At 31.2% G+C, this 20,760-nt stretch overlaps 1 protein-coding gene across 1 annotated transcript in view; it reads left to right on the plus strand.

Moving 5' to 3' along the window:
* LOC135959012 (uncharacterized) overlaps positions 1-20,760 on the plus strand; it is a 33,704-nt gene that overhangs the window by 8,174 nt on the left and 4,770 nt on the right. The window contains exons 3-4 of the mRNA XM_065509997.1: positions 14,244-15,694; positions 16,500-16,856. Of these exons, the coding sequence (XP_065366069.1) occupies positions 14,244-15,694; positions 16,500-16,856 (1,808 nt within the window). The remainder of the gene's footprint in view (positions 1-14,243; positions 15,695-16,499; positions 16,857-20,760) is intronic.

Genomic DNA, 20,760 nt, shown 5'->3' on the forward strand with positions numbered 1-20,760 from the left:
AATTCATCAGTAGAACTGCCACAACAACAACAACAACGACTACAACAATATGACTAACAATCGCATCATTATCCTTCTTCATAACATTAGCTGTGGAATAAAGTACCCACAGTTGTACATGTACACACAATACAAACATAAATATATGTACATACATACATATTTATGTATGTGTGTAAGTATGTGTATATTTGTATTCACACGATGTTATACAACATACATACATACAAACACACATTACACTACATATTCAAATCTCAATAGTATTCACTACTATAAAACACGCACACAGTAGAGTGCACATGCTGTTTTACTGCTTTAGATCCTCTTGCTAAATGAAAAACACAACAACAACAGCAACTACAACAAATACCAGAAAACACACTAAAACAAAAAAAACAGTATCCAAAAAGGAAACAAACTTAACAACGAAAAACCTTCAGTTTTCTACCCCCTCCTGACAGGACCGTGTTTGCCATCTCAAATATTCTGACCGCATATCACAAACATACACATATTTACACGCATACATTACGCTTGTATAATTATATACACATACATGTGAACATATACATTAGAGTGACAGCCGATTTTTTTTTCTTAGATTTCAAAGAGTGCCGGGTGGAATATTGTGACACTAGGCCTAAATGTTAAGTGCTGAAAATTTGAGCCAAATCGGGCAACGATTTCTGGACGCGCATCGAGGTCAAAGTTCAGATATATGCAAAATTATACTATTTATATGGAATAAATAGGTGAAACTCGTTAAATTTCTGCATTGTTTTCTAGAAATGTATAGATTTATTTATATTAATGAATATTACATTAAAAAAAATTTTTTGGAAGTTAACCCTGCATCTCCTTTGGGTCAAAATGACCCAAAAACTGTATTATCGCCAAAATTCGGGAAAAATGCAAATTTTTCAGATATTTTAAAAATTTTGCTACTAAATAAATACTTTTGCAATTGAATGCAAAATAATCGAAATGTGTACGTAATTATCGTTGTAATGAGATATAAATGACAAAATTTGGTTAAAAAATTTTAAAGTTATTACAAATTCGCCAGACCATTAACGTGTTTCAGGCCACTTGAACATAAAATTTAGAAAAAAAATTAACATATTTCGAGAAAATTTAAAATAAAGGCTAATTTTTATTTAAAATATATCCGTATTTACTTGTGTACGAGTTTTTGTCTTCGTAGGATATCGTTAACCTATTCGCTGGTATGGCCAAAAAAAAATATTTTTTTTAACGGCCGTTTCGAATCTCCATTTTCAAATTTTTAAAAATTTTGTTAAAGAAATTTCAGAATTTTTTGATCATCACATTGGGATTTATTGAGATCAAAATAGGGAATAAAAATATGAAAAAATTATGTCAATACCTCTTACAGTTTTTCCGTACCTGCGATTTAAATTTTGCGATTTTCAAGAAAAACAAATTTTTTGTCCGTATTTAGGCGAATGAGCCCAATTTCCCAATGTTATAAACTTTAACTAAAACCTATTCATAATATTATAGTCCTTGTAATTTTAAATATGGTCTGAAAGTTTTACTAAAATCGGAAAACGATAACCTTAAATCGTGAAGGTCAAAGGTCAAATTTTTCAATATTTGGAATTTCTAAAGAAAAGATAGCGAAATGTTATATATTTTTGGGCCGATTTTAATGAAACTTGAGCAAAATATACATTGGGGTCTAACATTTACAACAACAGTGCAAAAATGGATTTAGTCCTTTAAGAGCACTTGGGGTCAAAATGGCTGTGTTTTTCGTGATTTTAAATGTTGAGGGTAATTTGGACCCCAAGTGCTGCTAAGAGTTAAATTCCATTTTTGTGCCGTTATTTTAAATTCTGGACTTTAAGTTATACTTTCCTCAAGTCTCATTAAAATCGGCCCAAAAATATATAACATTTCGCCATCTTTTCTTTAGAAATTCAAAATATTGAAAAATTTGACCTTTGACCTTCACGATTTAAGGTTATCGTTTTCCGATTTTAGTAAAACTTTCAGACCATATTTAAAATTACAGGGACTATAATATTATGAATAGGTTTTAATTAAAATTTATAACATTAAGGAAATTGGGCTCATTCGCCTAAATATGGACAAAAAAATAGTTTTTCTTGAAAATCGCAAAATTTAAATCGCAGGTACGGAAAAACTGGAAGAGGTATTGACATAATTTTTTCATATTTTTATTCCCTATTTTGATCTCAATAAATCCCAATGTGATGATCAAAAAATTCTGAAATTTGTTTAACAAAATTTTTAAAAATTTGAAAATGGAGATTTGAAACAGCCGTTAAAAAAAATAATTTTTTTTGGCCATACCTGCGAATAGGTTAACGGTATCCTACGAAGACAAAAACTCATACACAAGTAAATACGGACATATTTTAAATAAAAATTAGCTTTTATTTTAATTTTTCTCGAAATATGTTAATTTTTTTTCCTAAATTTTTTGTTCAAGTGGCCTGAAACACGTTAATGGTCTGGCGAATTTGTAATAACTTTAACATTTTTTAACCAAATTTTGTCATTTATATCTCATTACAACGATAATTACGTACACATTTCGATTATTTTGCATTCAATTGCAAAAGTATTTATTTAGTAGCAAAATTTTTAAAATATCTGAAAAATTTGCATTTTTCCTCAATTTTGGCAATAATACAGTTTTTGGGTCATTTTGACCCAAAGGAGATGCAGGGTTAACTTCCAAAAAATTTTTTTTAATGTAATATTCATTAATATAAATAAATCTATACATTTCTAGAAAACAATGCAGAAATTTAACGAGTTTCACCTATTTATTCCATATAAATAGTATAATTTTGCATATATCTGAACTTTGACCTCGATGCGCGTCCAGAAATCGTTGACCGATTTGGCTCAAATTTTCAGCACTTAACTTTTAGGCATAGTGTCACAATATTCCACCCGGCACTCTTCAAAATTTTAACAAAAAATTTTTTCCATACAACTGATTGTCACTCTAATATACATACCTACATATCGTCACCTAAAATGCAAAACAACGTATCATCAAAAAAATCGAAATTTTACTTTTACTATTAAAAATAACCAAGTTATAACCAAAATTTAAAACGAAGTATCATCAAGTGCGCCATTTTCTTAAACAAAATAACGTATACGTTTTGAGTAATTAATTAACAAGTAGTATTTTAACTTATTTTATGTAGTTTCCTAATATTTTTTAATAAAATTAAATTTTTTTGCAGACTTTATGAAAATTTAATGAAGTACATTTTTATACTCTACCCCACCATAGTGGGGAGGGTATAATTCGTTTGTGCAGATGTTTGCAACGCCCAAAAATATTGGTCTGACTCTCACCTTAAAGTATACCGATCGACTTAGAATCATTTACTGAGTCCGTTCACCTGGCTGGCGGTTTGGCTGACTGTCCATGTAAACCTTGTGCGCAAAGTACAGGTCGCAATTTTGATGATATTTCGATAAAATTTGGTACATATAATTTTTCCCTAGGACCAAGCCTATTGAAACTGGCTGAAATCGGTCCATTATTTCGCCTAGCCCCATACAAATGTCCTCCCGAAATTTCACTTTATCGGTCATAAATGTTTAATTTATATATGTATCTACTAGGGTATTCAATTAATCGGGTTTCTGGTTTAATCGGTTAATCGAGCAAATAATTAATCGGGGTTTAGATTTAATCGGTTAATTTTAAATTATTCGATTAACCGAATAATTTCTATTTAAATGTTAAACTGAAACTAAATCACGAATTTTGTGTACTTATTGAAGTATTTTATTAATAAAAAGAACAAAAACATAAAAAATAAACAAAACATAACAATTCAACCAAAAAGTAAATAATTTTCTTTAGTTTTAATAAAGTTCGACTTGGAAAAAACTCTCTCGCTGATTGTAGATGTTGGAGAAATCGAAAGTAATACATGATAAAGAATATCCAATTTGTCAGTTAATTTTTTAGTTTTTTCTAAGCATATGAAATCCTCCATTATTCCATTGGAGTCCTGTTTAGACTTTTTAGATTTTAAATACTTTTAATAATTTCGATAAGTTCTGATAAAAACTCGTTTCAGTAGTATCTCCAGTTTCGTCTATTATCATGTTCTCATTCGAGAATTACATGTAAATTAAATATATCAGTTATTATACTCACTAAATATATTTCTTGAATGTTCGCAAAAATATGTAATTTTACTTTCACATTTGTATTTGAATTAAAATGGGAAATTAAGGACGAAAAAAATATGTTAAAGTGCAAAAAAAAAGAAATTTCGGTTAATCGGTTAACCGACACAAATTAATCGGTTTATTCGTTATTTGAAAATCGGCCATTTTGAATTATTCGAACAGTTAACCGACCAAAATTAATCGGTTAACCGATTGAATACCCTAGTATCTACACAAATTTCGCTTCAAATAAGTTTTATATATACGAAATTCATGTCACCAAATTTTGTTACGATCGGTCCATAATTAGTCATAGCTCCAATATAGACCCGCTTTCAAAAATCACTTTAACGTGCATAAATCTCTTAAAAATGTAGGTATACACACAAAATTCACCATAAATAACTTTCATATAGACATAAATCACACCATCGGTCCATAATTTGTTATAGCTCCCATATAAGGCCCACTTCCGAAAATCACTCACGAATATAAATTATTGATATTTTAAAAGAAAAATGTTTTTGAATATTTACTTGGTGTAGGGTATTATATGGTCAGGCTTGACCGACCATACTTTCTTACTTGTTTAGTTTGAATAAGTAGTTGTTAGTAATTAAAATAATAAAAACATACAAAATATAAACTGTTTTTATTTAAAATAAAACAAAAATAGTTTTATTTACGTTTTTATTTTTTCATACAAATGTATATGGATGATATGTTATTTTGGATGATATGTTATTTTGGTTTTAGAAAACAACAATTCAAAATAACATAAGTCACATGAGGAGCCGCAGAACAAAACGTACTTTTTCGAATTTTTTTACAAATTGATTTTTATGGTATTTTTATAATATTTGGGTTGAAATCTTCTAGAAAAAATCAATTTCCCAAAATTATTAAAATTTCAAAAAAATAACTTTTGTTCTGCGGCTCCTCACATAGCATAAAATGTACTTTGAAAAAATTATTTTCTTTTTATAAAATATATTTCTAGTATCATTGTAATTCAGATTTTGTTTCAATATCTCAAGTGGTTTACATTTTATATTGATTTTTGTTTCTCCTATAAACTTATGAAAAGTGATGTTACGTTATATTGCATTTAAGGTGACGATAAATTTATGTGTTATTGTATGTATGTAGAGTCGTTCGTTGTGTGTTACTGTAATTTCAAGTTACAACTGGGTTTTAATATCAGTGTTGCCAATCATTCATATCCTGCTAAGATTAGGCTCAACATGGATTTAAATTTGATAGAACATTTGAAAAAACACCGTTTTCTGCAAGCTTTAGGTACTAATGTCGCCTTAAATTAATTAATTTCTTTCGCCGTTTATTATTTTTAAAAGATTTTGTAATGAAAACAAATTAAGCTTTAAAATGTAACTTTGCTAGGCTGGCTACCGATTCGCAACGGTTTAAAGGTAACGATAATCCGAATTTGGATTATTTAGGTAACGCTATTTTAGCGGTATGATTTGATTTCATTGATGTCAATTCATAATACATATTTATAAATATTGCAATATGAATTTATTCAAAGTATTAGCCATTGTTAGCTATGACCTTTTCCCATTTTTCCGGCCAAGAACGAATCAAGCCAATTTCGTATACTCTGTTCTGAAGTGAAGAGTATACCAGAGAGAGCGTTCAAATAGTAGCCGAACGGGATAAAGTCTGGACTATAAGACGGTTGAGGCAAAACTTCCCAAACAACTTCATTCTAAATAGTTGTTCACAGATATTGTAATATGTGGCCTATCGTCGTTGTCATGATGGAATATTACGGTTTCATGTCTGGCCGCATATTCTGAACATTTTTCGGACAATTCTCGCATCAAACAATGTAGTTGTGTTTGGTACAAGTTCCCTGTGATGGTCTGGTCGGATTTCAGGAGCTCATAATCCATTTTTCATCGCAAGTAATGATTCGGTACAAAAATGATTTTCTTTTATAGCATTCAATCATCATTTTGGAAATGCAAAATCGTCTTCCAAGGTCAAGCTCTTGTTGAGTTTGATAATAATCTTCATGGTCTTCGAACGTTTTTGGCTGGCCTGGGCAATATTTGTCTTCCATGCCAAAATCACCAAAACCAATGAAACATGTTCCCCACACAGAGAATACAGATTCGTGATAGCAACTGAATTTGTTGCGAATCGAATGATTCGGTTGTACACATAGAATTTTTCGGTTCTATCAATAGAAAGACAGTTGACAAAGAAGGATTTCGATTAAAGCAACCAAACTTTTGTTACCCCTTTTAAAATTCTATAGCCACAACTGTAAAAGTCGGTCACTAAGGTAGAATCATTCGATTGGCAACAAATTCGGTTGCCAATCGTATCTGTTTTCTCTGTGCATAGGCTTGGTGAGCAATCGGTGTGCTTCAGCGGCACTTTTTTTTAAATTGAATAAGTAATGCAAAACTTCCCGCATATGGAGCTTTGTTGGTACAAAAGTCGACATTTTCGAAGGAAAAATAAACTTTGTTCAATAACTAAGTGAGAATAAATGACTGATATTATTCATAAAATACGCCATATATTGTGAAAAATATTTAAATTTTCTTTTATATTTTTATGTGTTTTAAAAAGGGTTCAAATTTTCTTTGACAAATTGTTTATGTTTTTTTTAGCTACAAAATGAGAAAATATGCGTGAAATTGAATAAATTGTTTGAATCAGATGAAGTGCAAAATTCATTCCAATTATGAATTTACTATTTCTGTGTAATGATATTTAGAGGTAACGGTATTTACGATTATAACGATAACGGTAATTACAATCATTTCGTTAACGGTATCTTGACTGTAACGGTGGTTGCGCTGACAATGTTTTTTAAGGTTAACAGTAGCCAACATTGATATATATATCTACTACTGTTGTCGGACTTTTCAACACGTGTTAGTAAAACAATAAACTCCAAAATAGCCACACTAATTTCAAAGCAACATGGATATTTTGAAACGTAGGTACTTATATGGAAATCCCTCCACACATACTTACAAGCACATAATGAGTGAATGTATGTATGTAGAATTCGAATACATTAATGATTATGGAGTAGCTACATAGTTATGCGTGAAAACACCCTGCAGTTTTTACTACTTAGGCAGGTCTTCATAACGGTCTTTATATTATCGATGTTAGTACACAGAAAAAATCTATATTTCAATTCAAACATTTATCACATATGTATGTATTGAACTGGTTTCAATTATTTCATAATTGAATCAATTATTCATGTGCTCAAAAACAAAATTTTCTGATATTTTCTATTGAATTTTGAGTTTTGAATTTGATAATTTTGACAATTGAATATACAATTTTCGTTATTGGTTGAATTTTAAATACAAAAATTATCTATTCAATAATTTTTGTATTTAAAATTCAACCAATAACGAAAATTGTATATTCAATTGTCAAAATTATCAAATTCAAAACTCAAAATTCAATAGAAAATATCAGAAAATTTAGTTTTTGAGCACATGAATACTTGATTCAATTATGAAATAATTGAAACCAGTTCAATATGTGACAAATATTTGAATTGAAACGGTTTAAGAAATAGTTTTTTTGTGTAGTAACATTGCAAATATAAAGTTATGTAAAGGGTAACAATTGGTTTGTTCTACAATACTTTTCACCAATAAAATCGCCAGTTAGATATCTACATTAAGTGAATGGGGATAATAAGGATGCGGTTCCGTTTTATAAATCTGAAGATATTTCGAAACAAGCTGAACTACTACTTCTATGCATAGCACTGTTATTGCATTCCTCTAAGCATTGCTCGTATAAGTGTGTTTAAGTATTTGTTTTTATTGTTGTTGCTGCTGATATTACTGATGATGATGATGTTGTTGTTGTTAATCTTTGCTCTTCAACTAGCTGAACAATTACTGCTACTTGCTATTTAACCATAAAAATACATACATAAACAGATCTATATATACATACTTATACACATCCATTCGAATAGAGACATACCTATTTTATGTTTACTTTCAATGTCTTACTTTTGCTTGCTTACATATTTACCACACATCCTTACATTCATAAATAAAGTCGTCGTCTCCCCTCACACTCCCCCTGTTTCTGTTGTAGTTGTTAGTTAGTTTGTATTTTGTACTTTTGTTTAGTTCCACCTAAACTCGAGGGAGTCATATTCAACTATAAAACAAACATGTTTAAATACAAACATTGGAACGAGGGTTGGTGCAAAATTCGTATCTATACTGGCCAAATTTTGGCTATAATTTATTAAAATTGTCCTTGAAATGGTTCAAGGATCGGCTGTGCCGAATCTTATATACCCTTCACCAAATTATACTTAAAAATTTTAAATATTTTTAGGTAAACAAAATTTTATTTTTTTTCCAGTTGTTTTTTTCATTTTTTGGAAAAAAAATTTTTTTTGATTGTTATTTAAAATTTTTTAAATTATATTTTTTTAAATTAAATTTTTTTTTTTTAAATTTTAAATTTTTTTTTGGTAAATTTAAAAATTTTTTTTTTGTTTTTTCAATTTTTTTTGTGAAAAAAAAAATTCGGGTTAAAATTTTTTTTTCCGATTTTGACCCATTGTAGGTCCATCTTATTATGGTCTTATATACGCCTGCAAATGTCTTTGAAATATATATCATTAGATATCCATATTGTCTATATTAATGTCTTAGTAATCCAGATATAAGTCAAAAATAGGTCAAAAATCGAGGTTGTCTTGGTTTTTTCCTCATATCTCAGCCATTTGTGGACCGATTTTGCTGATTTTAAATAGCAAGATTCTCGAAAGCATGTCTGACAGAATTATTGAAGATTTGGATCCCGAAGATATCTGGGTCTTCAGAAAATTGATTTCAATGGCTTAATCGACTCCGCTATCTATAAGGATCCAGAATATATATACTTTATAGGGTCAGAAATTAAAAATGTAGAAATTACAAACGGAATGACAAACTTATATATACCCTTCTCACGAAGGTGAAGGGTATAAAAAAGCAATATAAATTGTAAAAATTTACTTCTAAAAAAAATATTTCGCATTTTTTATTAAGGAAAACTTTTCTAAAATGAAAATCAAGGATTTCCACCAGCGGAAATCTATCTTATGAAAAATTCTAGATTTTTGTTTATTTAAAATTTCTTTCAGACTTGGACAATAAAATAGGTGTATTGGGAAAACTTCAAATTTAAATAACAATTTGTCGAAGACGATTATTGTTTTGGATAAATAATAATTCGGACTGTTAATAGCCGGTATATTCTACATTAATTTTGTCAATAACTGTTGTTATCCTCAGCAGGGACGAAAATACCATACGATAGGGATTTACCTGGTAAAAATAACAAATTTCGGAAAATTTTTTAAAAAAAAAATTCCGAAAAAAATAAGGAAAGCAACAATGCAGAAGTTGAGAAAATTAAAAGATATCCACTAAAGCATAAAAAATATTGCGATAAAGCCCCTGAGAAGTAGCAGTATAAAACTATGTTAATTGGCAAAAACAAAGGCAAACTTTACCAAAGAAGTTGCTAAAGAAAAATATAACAACGTTCTTAGTAAAAGATTCAAATTAAATTCGGAAATGTTGCGCGCTAATTCATATACAATCTGTAGAAAAACCAAGAGAAATTAAATTATTTTATTTTGGTTAAAAATCGTTTAAAAAAATTATGTTTCTATTCGTAAATTTTTAAATTTTTCTAGCATTCAAAATGAATTCTAATTTTTGCAGCGTTTATAGCAAACAGAATGGTACTTAAATACAATCGAAAAATGGAAATTAGTAAAAAAAAATATGTTAATATTTCATTAAATTTTACACTTCAAAGGCGTACGAATGTCGCGTTCTTGACCATTGAAGTCGCCATAAGCAATAAGATTATTGTAATTCTCATTTTATTGAAATAAATAAATGAATAAGTAGTTCCGTTTTCATTAAAGGAGGGGAGCACTTTACGAGTTGCCCATAGTGTTGTACATCATTTGACTATTTGGAGTGTTATATGAAATCTGCCTGTCGCCTGTTGCACTTGGGACAGTCAACAGGCTCCGATAGCTTTGAATCGATCGTAATTGACTTCAAAACTATATTCTGCTTTAGTTTCAAGAAAAACATTCGAAAACCAATAGCCCTGCCAAAATATTTTGTGCAAATACAATTTTGAAAGGCCTGACGACTAACTATCAGAGTCAGTCATGACCTTGAACCACAACATCATCAGGCTTTGACAAACAAATCAATTCAATGTTTTGAGCAAGGTTGGCAACGATTCCAAATGGATGAAAGGTAACGTTAATGCTTGCATTTTTCAGTTTTGCCTAAGGTATTAATCAAATTTACAACAAAATTCGGCTGTGCCGAATCTTATATACCCTCCACCAAATTATACTTTCAAATAAAAATGTTAAATATTTAGGTAGACAAAATTCAAAATTTTTTTTTCCAATTTATTTTTTTAAATTTTTTTTTCAATATAGTTTTATTTTAGAATTTAAAATTTTTTTATAATTAAATTTTTTTTTTAATTTATTAGTGAAAAAAATGTAGTACAAAAAAATTTGTTTGGTGAAAAAAAAATTCAGGTTAAAATATATTGTTCCCGATTTTGACCCATTGTATGTCCAACTTACTATGGCATTATATACGTCATTGCAAATTACTTTGAAATAGAGTTATGTGTTCGGTTTTAATCGAAACCTAAAACCTTCAATTATTCTTCGGTTTTTACTTTTAATCTATATTCAGTAGAAAAATTAAAAATTTAGAAATCAAAAACAAACTTTTTCATCCAAAGATTCATCCAAGTATTTCCTGATAATTAAAATTCAAATTACTGTTTATTTATTTAATTTAAAAAAATAATGCAAAGTGTTTTTAAATATCCAATAAAAGTATGGTGTACTGGCTGACCCGGTGCTGACCCCAATTAGAAGAAAGAAATAGTACTATTAAGTCTGCCTTTGGGAATTAATAATAATTCAGGATAATTCTAGTTTCAAGTTTATTGGTTCATTGTAATGTGGATTCTAGCTCATTCGAAACGTATTATTAGAATTAAAAAATTACCATAAAGACCCACATTTTGTATTCGCACTCAGCATCATGAATGCCTAATTTCGTATTTCTGGGCCCATTATAATTGAAAATGCAAATTTTGCGCAAATTTTGCGAATCGTGTGTGTCTAATTTTTAGGTTTATTATTATAAAATATTCGAAAATTACTATTACAAGAAAGAAATAGTACTATAGCCAACTATTATGTACATAAGTAAAATAATTTAATATAATAAAAAGTACATAATTGAACCCTCGTCAAGTTTGAAATTAAAGAAATTTCCTGATTATAGGTTCAAAATTATAGAAAATTCAAAAAGTACCATTTTGAAGAATGAAAAATTACTCCTTAGTTTGGTTTAGTTCTCCTTTTGTGAATCATAATACTATTGAGCCCATATTCTTGATTATTTCTTTACTGAGAAGCATATTAGCCAACTTTAATATATATAAACTAACTAATTTAATATATTAAAAAAGTACCATTAAAAGAAAATGTACCAATTTTCCTTTATCCTCTTTTGTTAGATTTTCCTATATTATCAACTGATTTTTTTTCTATAACACTTGATATTTAATAAATTAAAACCGACCGTAACCGATAGGTTTTCAATTTTTTAAAACCGAAACCGCGATTTTGAAATTCTTCGGTTTTTTGGAAACTCTACTTTGAAATATCTATCACTAGTTGACCGCCCCGGCTTTGCCCGGTAGCATTTACTAATGTTAGTTCGTCAAGTTTCTCCAACTCTGCCTGTTCTTATTTATTTGCAAATAAAATATCTAAATTTGTACTGCATACTTTAGGGTCTTTTTTATTACAGTTGACTGGACTCAAAAATGCCGATTTTAGCCGTATTTTTTTAATTTTTTTTCTTGGCAAACCATCTCCTGAAAATTTCGAATCGAAAAAAAAGATCAGCCAAATCGCTCCAGCCGTTCTCACGTGATGGCATTACATACGTGGACCATTTCATTTTTATATATATAGATTAGATATCCATATTGTCTATATTAACGACTGTAATCCAGATATAGATAAAAAAAATAGGCCAAAAATCGAGGTTGTCCTGGTTTATTCCAAATATATCAGCCATTTGTTGTCCGAATTTCTCGATTTTTAAATATCAGCCGATTTATTGATGTATGAATCATGTATGTTAGCTATTTGGGCGATACGGAAAGTTTATTTCAACATACAGGCGGACTGACGGACATGGTTATATCGACTACGCTATCTATAACGATCCAGAATGTACAGTGGTGGCCAGGAATTTAAGACAAAAATTGTTTGCTAAATTCCACGTGATTGTCAATTATTTTTTCAAATATTTCCACAAATATGTATGCATGAGGACTGTGTTAACACAAAAGTGTGTTTTATTCGACTGTGTCAATTCATACATATTCACCACGAACATATAAAATTGTTCTACAACTTGACCAAAAAATTTTTTTTTACATAAACATATTTTCTCACATTTATATCATTATATTTTTATTATTATAAAATATTCGGACCAAATTTCGTATTTTTAGTTCCATTAGTTTCGGTCATATCATGTTATTAACAGCGGATGTTCGCTGAGGTGGGTCAACGTATTTCCACATATCTTTGTCCATATATGTTTTACCGATTTTTCCAAACATTTTTCAGAAACTAGAAACATTAATAATAAATTTCATACCCTTAGAGGTCCTTTTATTTTGGCTCTATCGCACTTAAAATTCAGTTGATGAAAAAAATTCAAGTATTTGTCTTAAATTGGTGGCCACCACTGTATATAGTTTGTGGGGTCGCAAATGAAAAATGTAGAAATTACAAACGGAATGACAAACATATACATAACCTTGCTATTCATGGTGAAGGGTATACTTGACCTGTCATAATGCCACGGAAATGGTCACTATTAAAATAATATTTTTTCCCCAAATCTAATTTTTCAAATCTCTGTTAAAAACCGAAAATAACCATCAAATAATAAAACGTGAGAGCCACAAAAAATGGCAAATTTAAAAATGTTTGCAAATCTCAAAACCTAAATTGTGACCCTCGTATGTTGATACGAAAAACTTGAATGCTGTTATTAGACTGGGCGCATATTAATAACGCGATTGCACACATGTACACTAAAACTAAAACCTACAAACTCACATTGACTAACACTTCAACAGTACATGTACACACATACAAAGTACACACTTGAATACACAGAAAGTGTAAATACACATCCATCGAATGTAAACATAAACACACACACACATGCAGTGGGACGAGTACATCTTAATCTCACTTGAAGGGCTGGCTCCCTACATTAGTACGTGTTTTATATTTTCCTATAAATGTGCTGTGTTGCTGTTTTCGATTCCGTCCGTTTTAGTTGCTGTTTTTCCTGTTTATTCCTTTAATCCTTTATTTTTTTTCGTGATATTCACCGAATCCTGCCTTACTTTAACAGTTAGTTTTGTTTTACTTTGCCTTTGATGTTATGTTTCCATCTGTGGTTGTGGATTTAGTTTCAGTTTTTGTTTTCCTCGTAGTTTATTAATTTAGTTTTTGTTCAATCGCATCTTAAGTTTGTGCATCAAGCTGCGTAGAAGTTTGAGCAAGAATTTTTTATGTTGTCCAAAAAGCACACAGTTGCAGCTACTAGAAGTTGTGGTATTTGGGATATTTATGCTAGCAGGAAGGTTGAGCATGGTCATAAAGTATGATCAACTTTGTATTAAAGACATAATTATTTTGTTTAGTAAATAAATTCTCTACCTTAGCTATACTCTCCCTTAAACTACTAAAATAAGTCTAATTATTATAAAAAAAAAAATTAAGTCCTTTTAGTCCTATTTTATCAATAATAAAAATAATGGTTTTTCTGCGTGTATTTTAGATTCTTCTTAACATTTATCCTTGTTTTCAAAACCATCTATCAATTACTAAACTCAAATTCTATTCTTATCTTTTTCTTTTGCAGTCTTCCTCCTCCCTCAGCTTCGACAACACCTACCAAGTCCTTCGATAGCAATTTCAAACTTGAACCAAATTTAAGTGCTAAAGAATTCGGTAGTAATAGTCAGACAGGTGAAAATGGTGGTGCTGTGAGTTGTGGCGGCGGTGGTGGTGATTCCCAGCCACCACCCGTCAAACGAAAATACAAAAAACGTGTACAATTCAATGACAACCTAAATGGCCTGGCTAAATTAAAGAATTTTTCAAATTTTGCTTTAAAAGCTAAAAAACATTTGGCAGGCGATAATGGGAGTGGTGCGGGTGGTGGAGGTGGTGCTACGGGTAGTGGTAACGGTACTAGTGGCGGCAGTGTGGCAGGTGATAACAATGTTAGTGCCAGTGGTACGGGTGATGTGTTGCCGGAAGTGTTGGACTGTCGCATAGCAGAAAAAATCAAAAGTGAAATGGAAGAAAAATCAGCATCTAAGGAATCATTGGCCTTGTGCCTCAAGAAAAACGATGGCTATGGCGACGATGAGGATGATGATGAAGATGATGCCGGCACCTCGGTGACCGGCGATGGTGTGGATGGTTTGAATGGTCCCAACAGCGGTTTTCGTATGCGCCACAAAAACAAACGAGGACCCAAGAGCATGAATCCTCCCGGCTCCTATATAGATGACGACGAGGAAATTGGCGATGTCAGTGAGGACGATGAGGAAGACGAGGAAATGGATGAGGAGGCTTTGGCGCGAGAAATGAAAAGTGAACAGAATTTCGTGGAGGAAGAAGATGAACTTGACATTGCCTTTCGTTCGCATCAATCATGTCGAGAGTGTTCTTTGGCTCACGATTACAAGGTATGTCCGTTACGCACTTCCATAGGCACCGTAACGGATGCTGTCGACTTGGCCGAATGGGTGGAACGTAAGAATCTAGAGGCTCTGGCAAAACTCAAGTGTGATGCTCAACGTCAGGCCAAGCAACTGCATGGTGATGATGACGAAGACATGGATGATTCCTCCCAACTGTCCGATTTAGAACTAAAGCCGTTAATAACATTTGCCGAGGCCTCCGTACCAGCTGAATTCGAATTGCACAATGTGGAGCCAAATGTCACGGGTGTATTTGCTCGCACCGAGGTGAGGTCATTCACCAAACTGGGTCCCCTTATAGGACAGTCTGTACAATCCACCGATATACGTGAGGCCAGTGATATGAAATGGATATTTGAGATTTGTGAAGCCGGTGCTGAAAAATCACAATTTCTCTTGTGTGATAATCCGAACTCATCGAATTGGTTGCGCTACATAAGACCGGCGCCGACATACGACGAGCGTAATGTGAATTTAGTGTTTATAGAGTCGCAGGCGTTTTTCGTGACATGCAGGGATTTGAAAAATGGTATGGAATTGCTGTATTGGAGTGATGACTGCAATACCATGTGGCGTAAGAAACATTGGTCGGAGAAGACAAGTGAGTTATTGAATTCTGTGAATGCAGTTGTTTTTTTTTTTTGTGTTATTTAAAAAGGGTGAGGAAAATGAGGAAATGGGTTTATAAAAATGTTCAAGGTTAACGATATTTCGATCATGGCATTTTATTATAACATTAAATCATTGATTGAGATTATTTTTGGAACAATTGTTTATACATAGGTTTAAATAATGTTTATAGGTTTTCAAAAACATTTTAAATTAAGTTAAAAAGAGTAAATTAAAAAGACTTACCGGAACTTTTCTGGAGCATAGATGGGATGACAGAAATTCTAGAAATACAAAAATATGATGTTCAATTAATAAAAGATATAAAGGGACGAAAAGAGAAATTTCGATAAAAGAAAAATAATTTGATTTGATTTTGCGACAAAGGCTATCGCGATTCTTATTCTGTGCTCCAAAATTAGCCGTACAGAGGTTCGCGTAGTTATCTATGGGTCTCGGAAAGTTTATTGTAACTAAAACAGAGAAATATGGGTTTAGAAAATGACATGTAAAGGATATAAAGCAGCTAGTCGAAAGTATAGCTATATAGAGGTTCGCTAGTTATAGTTATCTAAGGGCCTCCGAAAGTTTATTTTAACTAAAACAGGGAAAGATGGTTTTCATAAAATGCCACGTAAAGTATATAAATCAGCTAGTTATTAAAGTTATTTTTAAAAAAAATTTCAAAATAAAACCATTTAACAAAATAATTGTCTCAAAAAAAATTAAATAAATTACAACAAACATCTATTAATAATGCTTTTTAATCTTCCCCTCCCTCAACAAAACGTCAACAGATTGTGGCGGCTGCAATTTGAAATTTGATCATCCCCTTTACTATCGCACCCATTGCTCGGTGTTCCATGACCCAACGATGAGTCTGACAATACGCAAGTATCATTGTAAAGTGTGTGGCGAGGCGGTATTGGGTAAGGACAATATTATGAAACATGCGGCGGAAAAACATGATGGCAAAGGTGCACATCAGTGTCAGTTTTGCAACAAGTTCTTTTTGCGTCTCAGTTATTTGGAAATGCATCGCACATACGGTTGTGCCGCAAATCCGAATCGTACACGGCCTATATGTGATTTTTGTGGTCGCAAATACTATCGACCACAAAAACTGAAAGCTCACATTAAGCGTATGCACAGTGGTAAGAAAACAAATTCAAATTCACCAACAACTACAACAAATAACAACAAACAGTATGACAAAGAAACCAAAACAAAAACTAACTAACCAACCAACCCAAAAAAAATAAATAAATCTGAAAACTAACATTGTTTTGGTCATTTTGCAGCACGTTTACAGTATTTTAGTATAACGACTAGAAATTTGCGTTGTTGGCAAATTTTTAAAGTAGTTTGGAAAAATTAATTTTTAGTTTCTTAATTTTTTTTGTACAAGTAAAAAAGTTGTTGAGTAGTTAGTTTTATATTTTAGGAAAAAACTAATATGATTTTTAAAGACGAAATCCAATTACTGCATTGGGCCGCAAAACCACAGAAATGTTTTTTTTTTTTGTTTTGATTTTACAACATTGTATTTCGTCTCTTTAAGTATCTATCAGTATGTATGCATTAGAAAATGCGTATAAATGCGTGAGGTATATGTGTGTGTTTAAATACTTAGTTGCTGTGGTGATAAATAAGTGCCAATATACGACAGTAGACTTAAATGTTACTTATAAAGCTTACAATATTTGAAATAACGCATTCTTAGTGACAGCCATACGTCTTTATCTTTAACCTCTTCAACTACTTCCTCTTAAATGAAAATTCTGCCTTTTTCAAATCGTCTTTGTTTCATCAAAAATCTTATTTTTTTAAGCAAACACATACCGAATCGTTTTGCTTCTCTATACCCAAAGGCTCTGCAGGGAATTGAACCCGCAACCCCAGATTGATAGTCCAGCACACTATCGCCTAGTAAATCGGGACACGTTGAAATGTATACATTGTAATTTATCCAGAATATAAATTATTGCATCCAAATAATCTGTCACCATGACTTTATAGAAAATCTATATTGACCATATTCCTTGTCAAACGGAGAAATCCAGTATTTAAACAGTTCCTGTTCCACCGATTTATCACTTCAAGAATATGGCTAATTTCAGTTATACTGAGTTGATTCCAATAATCTGTCACCATGACTTTATTGGCCTTGATCATCTTCCAACGGAGAAATTCAATATTTTAACTGTTTTGTGATTTTCCTGCTCCAGGAAATTAATTTTATCAATGGTTATGAAGAACAGCAAAAACTAGTTCGGTTTGTGGTTAAACATCGAAAGTTTCCACTTGATTTCCCAGCTTTTTCATGTAGAATTCTTAAAATATTCCTTTGAGATTTGACATATCGAAAGTTACGATTCGTAACTGTGTCAAACAAGTTCATACAGTGGTTATCATGTTGCTTCGATAAAACAGGCTGTCGATAATAACGTTTAGATTTCTAAGCAGCCTTCGCTTGGATTGTTGTGGATAGGATCTTATCACACGAGTTCAGAATCAGAATCTCTAGATGTTGTGGTTAATAGAATTTAGTGTGATGTCCGTAAGCTTAAACATATTTTCCTATTATCGGAAGAAGTATCCAATTGCTTTGTTTTTTAAAACTATTTAGTTTGGAGATTCTGAAAGAAGAAATTCTTCGTTTTTCTTATTGGTAACAGTAACGTATCACAATCTTGATTAATTTGAGCATGATCCCAATTTTCTGTTCCTACAAAATGAAGAGTAGTATTCATTTGAGGTCGATTGACCAAGAGAACCCCATCGATTTTTAAAACGCTTCTTCATTCAACCGAAAATAGGCTTGTGCTTCAAAGTCTATTTTGGTTAGCATCTTCGTTTCCAATTCTTATAGCATTCTTTTGAGATTTAACACATCTTAACTGTTTCAAAAATCTTCATACATACTGTGGTTATCAGAGGCCAAAGCCATTCAAATTTAATTCCGTTCGAAATAGACTAAACGTTGATTGACTAAACTGATTTTTGTAGTGTCGAAAGAATTACTTCCTTTTTTAAAACTGAACTGAAACTGAAGCCTGCTTCAAATTATATTTTGGAGCTTCACCTGAATTTTGGTTATTGGTAACGACAGCGTATCCAACTCTATTAATTATGTTCTATCAATACTACAAGAATAATAAGAGATTCATCCACTTGATTTCGATTGATCAATAGAATCCCGAAAAGCGAATGAAGCATTCAAGCTCCTCTTTTTTTAAAGTGTGCTCGTACTATTAATTGCACCAACTACATCCGACCGAAAATAACTCACATCTATTTTGGATCTTAAGCTCTCATGCCTACTTGGATCTTCTGGATCACGAATTGTCGCAATGTGGCTTGCGTTTCACTATTCTACCGATGCTACAATGGAAAATGTTATGAGTAAATGTCGAAATTAGTTCCCGATACCATCAATCAATACTACAGTCAAAATAACAGACCCATCCATTTGAGATCCATTAACCAATAGAAACCCATTTTTCAAGTAGCGAAAGAAGCATTCAATCTGCTCTTTTTAAGAGGTTCCATCCATTCCCTTACTACTATTTGCATCTTCTACATCCGATCGAAAATGGGGATCTAAATTTCAAGTCTATTTTGGATCTTCTCGGCCACAAACAGGAGAAGACGAAGATGCTTGTTGGTGACGATGCAGTAGCCATTCCTAATGATTATTTTCAGGATTGTCGCAATGTAGCTTGCGTTTCGCTACTCTGTCGATGCTAAAATGGAAAATGTTATGAGGAAATTAGTTCCCGATACCACAACGTTTTATCAATACTACAGCCAAAATAAGAGACCCATTCATTTAAGGTCGATTGACCAATGGAAACCCATTTTTCAAGTAGAGAAGAAGCATTCAAACTCCTTTTTTAAAAAACTTTGCAAAGTATCCTTCTGTTCTCCTACTACTATTTACACCACCTATATCCAACTGAAAATTGAATACAATTCTCATATATGGCACGGTACTTCGATGTCTATTGTGAAGATCTCTTTCAATCGGGAGATATCAGTACATCAGTGATATGTATTGATATCTCCCAATTCCTTAATGCTTTTACTCAATGCTCGTTACTCCAAAAGATACAAGACCCGAGCAAAAGGATTCCCTGTCACTAACAATATAATAACCAAAACAATACTTGCTCAATCCTCTTTCCAATTATAGTGTCAACATAATGCTTAGGGTTTCTACCTTGAGTGTTGGTCCAAGAAACAAATTCAAAATTTAGCGAAACTATTATAGGATTCATACAAAAAACGTCAGTACATTGGAAACAGATTTATATAATTTTCCAGTAACTTAATAACAATGTTATCTGTAGATTATTCATGGCAACAGTATGAGATTTGGTAAATTTTCCAAAATTTTCATATTATGCAATGTATTTAAACAATATTTATCATTATTAAAGTTTTATAGAGACTTGCTTTATAATTCTTTCCAATTATTTGGGAATTTTGACAATCCAAAGTCCTCATTTTTAAAAGGACATTTAATTTTAACCTCTTTACGTGTATGTATATAAATCTAACATATACTCATACATTTACACTTATAATTGTCATAGTAATTGGACTTATAAACACACAGCTACTCGAAATACGCATTTTGTCTCAAATCAATATTATGTATTTTGGTCTATATATGTATGTATTTCTGTATATATATATATAATGTATTTACTTATGTATTTTGTATGTAACTATTTTATTCGTATAACAATCAGCTCATCTTCATTATCATAGCCATATTCATCGCATTACATTAAATTCCATCCATGTTACATCATAATGCTTTTTTTCCCGTTAAGTTGATGTCATATTTTGATTTAAAATTTTTGTTTTTTTTAACAATTATTTGTTTAAGTATTGTTTTATGGTTTTAACTCATGAACTCTAACAACAATTGGTTGCATTTATTATTATAAATATTTTTTTTTATTTGATTAAACTCTTTGTTTAAGTCCCCAAACTATAGACGAATAACAAAGTTAGGAAAACATTTACTATATTTTAATAAATATGCGG

This window comes from Calliphora vicina, chromosome 4, assembly GCF_958450345.1.
Source record: "Calliphora vicina chromosome 4, idCalVici1.1, whole genome shotgun sequence".
Taxonomy (NCBI): Eukaryota; Metazoa; Arthropoda; class Insecta; order Diptera; family Calliphoridae; genus Calliphora; species Calliphora vicina.